Source organism: Manihot esculenta, chromosome 2 (assembly GCF_001659605.2).
Source record: "Manihot esculenta cultivar AM560-2 chromosome 2, M.esculenta_v8, whole genome shotgun sequence".
Lineage (NCBI taxonomy): Eukaryota > Viridiplantae > Streptophyta > Magnoliopsida > Malpighiales > Euphorbiaceae > Manihot > Manihot esculenta.
Genome location: NC_035162.2, coordinates 10,815,670 through 10,825,844, shown reverse-complemented (window position 1 = coordinate 10,825,844; position 10,175 = coordinate 10,815,670). Strand labels below are relative to the sequence as shown.

Genomic DNA, 10,175 nt, shown 5'->3' with positions numbered 1-10,175 from the left:
ATTAGCAATAGTTGTTAATTTAAAGATATAAAATTATATATATTCTTTTTTTTAATATAGGAAATTGAAATTTCAATTTAATATATTTGCTGTCCAAACCCTAACTTATTATTTTAAGAGAGCTCTAAGTATGCTTAAGGCAGTACCAAAATGCCATTTTAGTAATAACTAAAAATAAATTATGTAAAAAGGAAGATAAATTTTTTAATAGAAAATTTATAATGGGATTTCGTGATTTATTACTCGACAAATAAATATTTTTTATCAAATAAATTCTATGTAATTATTATTATTATTATTAAAACTCGTTAACATAAAAAAATAAAAAAAAAATAAAAAAAAAAGACTCCAAACTGGAAGCAATGTGAAATTTTTGATAAAATGGGGTGAAAAAGATAATTTAACAAAATGAGGCTCCCACAAGTAAAAAAAAAAAAAAAAAGAAGGTTTAAGATGAAAAGTTGGCTTTGGGGCACAGTGCCCCTAACTATACCGCTCTGTCTTTCCAAGCTATTGATTAAGACAAACACCATTTTGTGAGGTTCACTTTTAAAGAACACAAGAAAAAAATAAAAAAGTAAGAATAACCCACCCAGACCCAGTTATTGAAGTTTCTGGTCCCCCCTTCCCTCTCTTCTTTTATTTCTGGCCTTCATGGTCCTACCTTTCATCTAGCTTCCTGTAGCCGGATGATGTGCTTTTTCAATTTTTTTTTTTTTTTTGACACGCTTAATTGATCCGAAAATCAATTTAATGTAATAAACACAATAGTAAATATGAAGAACTCAAGAATTGAGTTTGTACAGAATTCAAATCAAAAAATCGAATTCAAACATCAATGAATATCAAAATTGAACTGAAAATGAAAACCTCTAATTACTGCTACCACATGAAAATACTGAGAAAGGGCAATCGAAAGTCTCCTTCACCGTCGCCTAACCCACAATATCAATAATGCATTTTCAAAACTGAAGCTGAAGGGTACCCTTCAGCTAAGAGGCCACCCTACCCTTACCCAACTTCTAAAAGCTCATGTGTCAATATAAAGTTGAGAGGGACAAGGGCGATACTTGCTCTCCCAAGTTTCCCAAATATTGAAATGGATATTATTTGTCTTCCTCTTTTGTAATTGAATTGGTCCATACATGTATAGCTACGCTTGGCCTTTAAGACTATTTCTTTTGATATGATAGGATTTGCACTTCACATTATTGATTGAAACTTTTGTCTATCTTTCACATGGGACATTTGAATTTTTCAAGGATTGAGGTATTTATTGTTGGTCCTTGTTCTTAGGAGAGGAAAAGCACACACAGCTCTATGTTTCCATTTCTGTAATTATTGAAACTTTAGGCTCATAGCAATTTTCAGGTAAGCTTGTGGGTGGGGACGTGTATGTAGGTTTATATACCACCAATGAATCTTATCAAAATTACCATGGTTTTAATTTTAATCTAGTGGTTGTGTTCTGTGTATGTGCCCTAACTGTAATAAAATAAAATAATAATAATAAAAAAAAAACTCCTGGACAGTATAATGACCAGCTTGTAAATAAAAAAGAAACACTATCCACAAGCATCAAAAGGACAGGCATTTGACAGAATACAAAGTTACATTAGAAAAAATTCAGAGAGAGAGAATGGATTCATGATTGCTATGTGATCAATGTCTTCTACCATATATATAGGTTAATTAATTAGATTTACAATCAGAATACATTTTCTTCCTAAGAGTCATAGTGAAAAAGAATTATACAGGGTATATACAGCTGCCTCTTAGAGGACAACAACTACTCGTTGCCAATGAGCTAAAAACTTCACTCCATATAGCAATGTTCATAAGAGCTTTCCACGTTAGCAAATATAAAACACATCCTCTTCCAATTGTACAAAGTTATACCACCTTTGTCTAGTGAAAATGGGTGCTCCAGTCTACCTAGGAGGTGATCTCAGAAACCCATTGTCCCTTTCCGCAATCTATCGACTGCCAACTCTTCAATCCACAGAAGAATTGGTTTCTGCAGTTTCATCCTCACTGAAACTGGATGGCCTCTCCATGGCAGATCTATGAAGTACATAAACCCAGGATGCATTAGCAGATTTGAAAGATAAGTTGAAAATTTCAGGCACAGATCCCTATCCGGCAGTAATTAAAAGCGAATATTTGCCGTTCTGTAAACAACTCAGGTGATGAAAGAATGATTGGTATGGATAATGGATAAACCAAATTCATTCTTCAACATAATCCAATTTGCGAAGAACTAAGATTACATTTTATTAGTAAAAAATAGATTGCCTTTATCTAGTAGTTTTTTTTTATCGCATATTACTTTATAGTTTGTTATTACATATTCATTATCTTATTTTAGTAGTTTTTTATTTAACTGCTTATATTAAACTTTTACTTTAATAAGAAGTAGTACGATTGTCTGAACCTCCACTATATAAGTGGTTATTTAATAAAACAAGTAGATTAATAACAAATATATTTGAGATCTAAGACTCTCTGTCATTAGCTAGTCTAAGGGTTAAGAGCTCCTTCTAATGAGATGATGATTAACTTATCACCGAGGACAATCAACAGGTAGAACACTCAAAACATGCACCCTAAACACTACAAGTTATATCTTGCATTACCAGAAGTCAATTTCAAATGAGAGATTAGTGTGTGGCTGTAGGTGTGGGTGAAGTCAACAAAATAATGCAACCTCTTCTACAAACACTTGCACTTTGCACTCATACATGTGGGACCATCTGAAATTCTGAGATGGATCCCACGTGTGTGTGAGTGAAGAAGCAATTCACAAGGAGTGCCTAATAATCTCCCATCTCAAATGCATAAACCTACTCTTTGTAAGGCTACAATGTTGGTCCAGTAGGCAGATGTTCTGTCAATCTAACAGGACGAAATGGACCCAAGTCTTGCTATGTGATCAGCCAGTTAGGACAGAAATAAAATTGACAAGTGCTGCACACCAAATATAATTAAGATAATATATTCATCAAGAGGTAGAGCATATTTCCAGGAAAATGTAACCTCTCATTGCCTGTTGAACATTCTGAAAATTTTTGTACATCAGTGAAAGCAGAGCCAACTGTTATATTTTCTAGATAAATGTAAACATTTCCCAAAGTAGTTGTACTACGGTAATATGTGGTCATATTTGCATCTCAATCCCGCTAATCTCTTCACTTACCTCTCCAAAGGAGAAAGGCCTAAAGGATGGTCTGGGATTATGCAACCCAGTGACCATGTTCCTCCGTAATACTCATAGTAATTCTATTCAAATTAGCCATCGTGACAAGAAGCATACAGCTGTCAGGACTCAGTACAGTATGAGGATGAAACAAAATAGTTGGATGCTTTCTCCCATTTTTTTCAGCAAAACAGCAGTAGGACTTCACCATGTGAGCTACTGCAACTTTTAAAGAAATAAAGAAAGAACTAAACCACATGACTATCAACAAAATCACAGCTTTCCACCAACTTATTTTGGAAATTAAAATACTGGCTAAATATACCATGGGAACTAATAAAGCTCCAAATTCTCCCTGATGGGAAAGTTGATGATTCGCTATAGGCTTTACTCAAAAACCAATCAAAGCATATCAAAGATTGACAGGCAAAATTGCCATATATGCACATGTCCATGCACAGTGACACATAAAGAAGAGTGCATTTATATAAGGCAGTGCAGAAGTTTGTACGAACCCTTTATTTGAAGTGTTTCGGGGCACATTAGGAAATGCTGCTTTTGTCACATAATCTTGCTGAAAGAACTCAGATCTGAATCGCTTTGAAACCTTCAATATTAAGCCATAAATCAGAGAGGGGTCAAAAATCAAAATGTACAAGCATACAGTATATATGTATATACATACAGATATATAATTCATATGTATACAAATTACATAATATTGACAAAGTTGATCACATCATGAACTCAATTTCATCTAATTTGCTGGACGCATCCTTACTCTAACTGTGTCTTGATATTCTTTTGTGCCCTTCATTTCTCCACAAAGCTTCTCCTACACATACCCAGCATACAAGTTAACATTAGTATTGTTGATTATGAAACACCGTAACAAAAAGACAGAAAACTGATACAATAAGCAGAAACTTATCAAGAAATTAAAAACCTTTGCCATCCTTGTATATAGAACTCTCTCCTGTGTGTCAAGAGATTTACTGGACCCAGGGATCAAATTTGAAGACTTAGACATATAATCATTGTTTTGAACAACGTTAGGGCTGCCATTGCCATAGTCATGCAGCCAATGCTCTGTCTGCTCACTGATAACTTTACCACCGTCAGGATGATGATCGTTAGAAACAGTATCTGGTCTTATGGCTTCAACAGCATGCTTAGAGTTCAACTTATAATTTCTTTTGCTGCTATGAACAGAAATTTCAGCAGCAAGATCATCACATTTATCCATGGCAGACTTCCCACCAGGGGTAGAATTGGAAAAATTGCAAGAACTAGCTTTCTTTTTTAATCGGTGGTGAGATTTCTTCTCATGAGAATCAGATGCATATTTGAGGTTACAGTTTGGCTCTTTCATATATGAATCCTGAGAACTCACCTTGGAACTATATATTCCATGTCTCTGCAAGGTCATAAATTGAATGCACCAAGGAAATTACCATAAAGTTCACATTTAATAAATAAGACAAATAACAGGAAACACAATTTGGATAGGATGCCTTTAAAGTTCAATGCTAGCGAATTGTTCTTTAATTTAGAGATTCAAAATGCAGAGGTGATGCTGCAAATTAAAGAGCTGGCGGTGCAGAAGTGAAACTGAAAAGGGAAAATGCCATTACCAGTGCAATTGACTGTAAAGCATAGAATAGAACAGTGAAGGTCACAACGGCATTAGACAAGTAGTGACCTCATTGAAAATGAAGGACATGTAATGGAGTCAAAAGTTTCTATCATGAATTCTGCAGATTCTGTTACAAATTGATCCCAAATCCTAATCTAAATATGGAATCCCATGTCAGCCTTAATAATTTCATCTCTCAAGAGATGAAACATGTTTGTGTCATGCCACTGTAAAAAAAATTCAGTTCTGCTGGCCAATGGAATGCAAGCATGCAGAACATAACATTATGGTATTTTCAAAATAAAATGCCAAAATGATTCCTGTGAGATGATAATGATATTTACATTAGTTAGAAACTTTAGCAGGACATAAAGCATATACCAACAATTTGTCCCTGTCAGCAAAACAAATTCTCATGATATTGCAGCTGGTGTTGCAAAGATTTGTTTGTTACTTGAAAAGATGAGTTCTTACCATTTAAATTGAATTCAGTTCATATTCAAGCAAGATTATTTATAGTATAGAGTCTCAGAAGGGTAGATATTGTGTTAAATTTGGATCAGATCTAACTCACCCAAAAACTAGCTCAAGAGGAGGAGTGTTTAATCACTTAAGTGGTACATTACTCTATTCCAAACCGACGTAGGAAATTCAGCACATGCACTAGATTAGAGTGGAGTGTGAAATATGATTAGAGTGGAGTGTGAAATATTTATGCGAGGTCTAATATTAGTGGAAAGCTCTGATACTTTGTTAATTTGGATCAGGTTTAGCGCACCCCAAAATGGGAGGAGTGCCTAAGGCCGGGCATATTACCCCTATTCCAAACCGATGATTCAACATGTTGATTCAAATCAGTTTCTTCTTATGTTTCTTCTTATGATTGTTAGATATAATTGGTATTTTGCTTAGTCACCCCCATCTTTTTGCACCTTCTGAGATGTTATAACCTTGCATGCTCATTATTGACACAAACAGTTCAATTTCCAAAGGATCACTGAAGACATTAAAAGGAAAAAAAAAAAAGAAATCCACTTACACCGATGATACTGGATTGCTTATGAACTCCAGAAACTTCAGGAGAATGAATTCTAGCAAGATTTCCAACACAGTAGGCTACTCCCAAGGATAGTTAAGAGAGAGAAATTAGATATAAAAAGATAAGCTAAAAGTATTTATACTGAGTTATACAAAATCATGAGGAAAGATAAAAAATAAAGCAATGTCCAATACTTCAACAAGGAGTAGCAGAAAATGATCATTAAAAAGAAACCAAATATTTAAATCGAGCATCCAGTAACATATCTAAAAAATCATCAATTTAGATTTCAAAGATGCTAAGATATTTCCATAGAAGAAATACCATCAACATCCCAAAATTACAACCAACCTATCTTCAGAATCCAGAAATAACATTGTAAGTTTACACCTTCAAATGGATATAGAACAACTGGACCATTTATTTGCCAGACACAGCAATTCCTGCTCAATATTCTTGCATTCAGTTGAAGGAAAAAAAGATGAAAATTTTCTTCTAAAAAAAAAGGTAAAAAAAACCTTTGAAAACCACTTTTGGGAATTTTTGGCAGTAATGACTCTGTTTGGCCACAACGATCAGAATCTCAATGACAAATCAGAATTCATATCATCAATCTTCTTCATCATCAAATGTCCCTATTGCTTTTTTTTAAAAAAAAAAAAGAAAGAAAGGAAGAAAATTGGAAGCTTTTGCAATTGGAATAAAACTTTGGAGCTTGGACTTGGAAGATGCTAACTAGATTTCTACTTCCAGATGTCCATAAAAGGTTATGTTAGCATGAACCTTCAATGCAACACTGCTCTTCTTTTAGACAGTTTTGTTGGAAAGGCAATGTTAGGAACATTCCATTAAGCAATGTGTCTCTCTACTCACCTTGTGATATGTATAGTTACTTATCTACCAAGTACCAAATGCCTAAAAACAGTTAATCAGTATACCTATATCAGCAGCATTACTCCTTAAGAAATAAAAATTCAAAGAAAATCAAAAATTTAAAAGATGAAATTAAGAAACAAAATTTAATTCAGTAGTTATATACTTCCTTTTGGCTACACGAATTTCATGGAAGTAGATAGAAAGATGCTCCTGAAGTGATGACATACCATTGACTGCATCCCTATTTGAGGATGAAAATGCTCCAGGAGGAAGCGGCTGGAATTCAACACCAAGTGGTGGACCATCCTCCCTATAGTGTTTGCCCAATTGCCTTTTGACAGCAGTAATGGCAGCATTTTCAATTTCACCCTTTACTTTCAAATAGCCTGATGGCTTATACCCCATGTTATTGGCACCCTTGGGAATTAATGGTCTGCTAGCTCCATTCTGCGTTATGTAGCTAGAAGTTTTCATATCATGAGGATCTTCACTTTGAGAAAATAACTTATCCTGCAAAGATGAGCTACTTTCTGAGGATGTATCATCCATGCCATTAACTTTCCCTGTGTATCGACTTGTATGATCATAGGTGACATCAGCAGCAGAAAGACTGTGGCCATAAAGTCTTTGACTTTCAACTTCCTTTAGATCAACTTTCCTATAATCACTTTGTTTAGTGCTGCCACAAGAATCTTGCCATAAACCACTCCCACGATCCTGAATAATACCACTGGATCGATCCTGTCGGCCAATAGCACATGTTTCATCCTTTGACAATCTTCTATCAAATGTTTCATCCTTTGACAATCTTTTGTCAAGAGCTTCATCCTTTGATAATCTTTTGTCTTTCAACCTTCTGTGGCAGAACCAACTAGATATTTGTTTTTCTGTCAACCCTATCTGCTTTGCAAGTTCAGATTTCATTTCCTCAGTGGGATAATTGTGCTCTGAGAAAAACCCAAAAAAATTTCTTCTCAAGAACATAATGACTAACCTCAGTAAATGCACTAAATAAAATATTTGAGGATAAGAACAAGTACCATTATAAAATTTCTCCAAAGCCATAATCTGGGCTGGCGTCTTGAGTATCCTTTTGGTATTCTTTTCTGTAGACTCTCCATTTTCTTCAGAGTGCACTTCACTTGAATCTAAAAATTGAGGCCAGAAGATCAAAACAAATATATATGAGTTATGCCATCATACCTTTCAGAAGATAACATATAGCCCAATTGCAATAGGCAATAATTCTTTACATCAATGCCACTAAAATAGAAAACGTGCAAACATTTATAGAAGTAGAAATACAAGTACATAAGAAAAACAAACCTTCTGTTTAAATTAGGAAACTAAATTATTATTCGAAATAAGCCGTAGAAATCCAGTTCTCCCATATTCCTTCAAATAAGATTTATATATTTTGTATCAGAATGCATGCAAATCATCTTGTCACATGCTCAATCCTGAGCCCATGAGTCTTGATTTGTTTTTAAGCACATACAACTACAACAACCAATTGCCTTCAAAAATCTCCTAGGCAAATTCACCATGCAAACACTCAAGGGTACAGAAATGGTAAAAAGAATTTGGCAATGCTTAAGTGATCACATGTCCCATACGTCAATTTGCATCACAAACTGGCTGGCATGAACCGACCCTGCAATTGTCAAGAGCACTTGACTCGATCCATTCTCCAATCAATTCAATGAAATAAGCCTCAATATTGAAGTCTTATTGCAAGAAAAGCACTCTCCCTTGGTAGGTAAGCACTAGAAAATAGAGTTAATAATAAAGAAACTCCTTGAATAAGCAATCTACCATCCTTTATCTTCTTTTCCTGCACCATCCTTAATTTATGAAGGGAAAATGTGTCAGAAGGTCAGAATCCCGAGCATCTGCATATGTCCTTAAATATAATGTTCCAACTCTTACACTTCACTTTATCCCAGGGCACCTGTATTCAACTACTCATCATATAGATTCAGATGGTTTATACTTTATAGCCAAAGCCATAAACCCTCTAATGCACTGATATTGTTATGTAGTCGATAATCCATTCAAATTTCAAGAACACTCGAAGGGACTACCACATGTCCTATCATAAGGCGAAACCTTAGCATTCGGAAAGCATAAAGTTCCATCACACGCCACCAAAAACAAATGTATGAAAATTCAGATATGTATTAATCACCATTGGTAAAGGCGTTGTTCCGACAACTGCCCATTAATTTTATTTACAATATAAGGTAGAAACTAGAAAGGGAAAAGACAGGGAACATCTATATGGTAAACTGTTAGTTAATTTCCAACAGAAAAACTTATGTCGAAAATCTAGAATCTCACACAATTCCTCAACTTTCTCAGCACCCAAACACCCTACACTCATACAAGGCCAGAAATTTTAACAGTTACTGCAATGATTGCGCAACGCATCTGTCTGATGCAAAGCATCCTAATTCTCTAATATACAATTACAGATTCCAATGAAAACCCCAAACCAAAATCAATTAGATGCCTCTCAATGCAATATGCATATACCCAAAAAACAGCTGCAAAAATCAACCGAAAAGACGAACCCAATTCTCTAAACTGATCCTGCAATTTAGAAATATAATATTACCTTCCATGGTTGGTGCGGGGATTCTCTCTTGTTTTTCTCTCTGCGTGCGTTCGATTCGCTCAAAAAGAGAATCCCATTAGGCCATGATTATCAAAACGAGAAAATGAAATATGGGTTTGTTAAAATTGATTAATATCCTCACATCAGTTAATCTCAAGTCTACACAAAAAGGGAAGAGACAAAGAGGGGTTGTTTCGAAAGGGGATAGAAAGACGAAGAGGGAATTGAATTCTTCTCTTTCTTTTTCTTTTGTTGGGTTGCATTTGCTTCCTGATTTCAATTAACTTTACCACAGTAGTGTTTGTTTCGTTTAATTAAATGATTAAATGATTATTTTCCCAGAAAATCAAATCAAATAGCTTATGCATCAAGGGAAAAAAAACGTTGATCACTATTATTAGGTGCTTGAAGTTGATCGTATTCATGGGCCGCAATGGAATTCAGAATTGGGTCTTTCTGTTTTGTCACCTTCAGCCTTCAGCACCTTCCTCCAACAGAACCGCCGCACTATAAATAAATAAAATAATGGTTTAACATTTTTAAATTTGATCATTATTTTTATATAAATAAGATACTTTGTGTTTTTTTGTCATAAAAATAAATTATTTACTTTTAAAAAACATTTATTTTTTTTCTGAGAATAAATATATGTTAAGACATTATTCATTTGATTTAATAAAAATAAATAAATAAAATTCTTTATTAATTCTATTACGAAATACTTGTTATTCAGTATTGGCCTTTAGTGCTGTTCTCTACGCTTTCCCCTCGATCTTTTCACTGGAGTAGTTTGATTATTTTGCTCTTGTTT

At 34.4% G+C, this 10,175-nt stretch overlaps 1 protein-coding gene across 5 annotated transcripts; it reads right to left on the bottom strand.

The window, feature by feature from the left end:
* Positions 1-1,593: 1,593 nt before the first annotated feature.
* LOC110609311 (homeobox-DDT domain protein RLT1) lies at positions 1,594-9,741 on the bottom strand. Of its 5 annotated transcripts, none has more exons than XM_021748797.2 (8): positions 9,365-9,738; positions 7,788-7,895; positions 6,975-7,694; positions 5,872-5,954; positions 4,143-4,613; positions 3,978-4,031; positions 3,712-3,803; positions 1,594-3,421 (listed from the first exon to the last, which is right to left on the bottom strand). In XM_021748797.2, exons 1-8 carry the CDS (start codon positions 9,369-9,371, stop codon positions 3,379-3,381), a joined length of 1,578 nt encoding a protein of 525 aa, XP_021604489.1. In that variant the 5' UTR covers positions 9,372-9,738; the 3' UTR covers positions 1,594-3,378. The 5 variants fall into 5 exon arrangements, with proteins under 5 accessions (XP_021604489.1, XP_021604487.1, XP_043810133.1 ...); XM_021748795.2 differs by having other exon boundaries at positions 1,594-2,064; positions 9,365-9,728; XM_043954198.1 differs by having other exon boundaries at positions 1,594-3,803; positions 9,365-9,741.
* Between the last annotated feature and the right edge of the window lie 434 nt (positions 9,742-10,175).

Bases quoted from the DNA above. Each gene is read 5' to 3' on its own strand.
- LOC110609311 (XM_043954198.1), bottom strand. The intron at 7,695-7,787 runs GTACTTGTTCTT...GGTTTTTCTCAG, and splicing joins TTTGGAGAAATTTTATAATG to AGCACAATTATCCCACTGAG. The intron at 3,804-3,977 runs GTAAGGATGCGT...TTAATATTGAAG, and splicing joins AATATCAAGACACAGTTAGA to GTTTCAAAGCGATTCAGATC.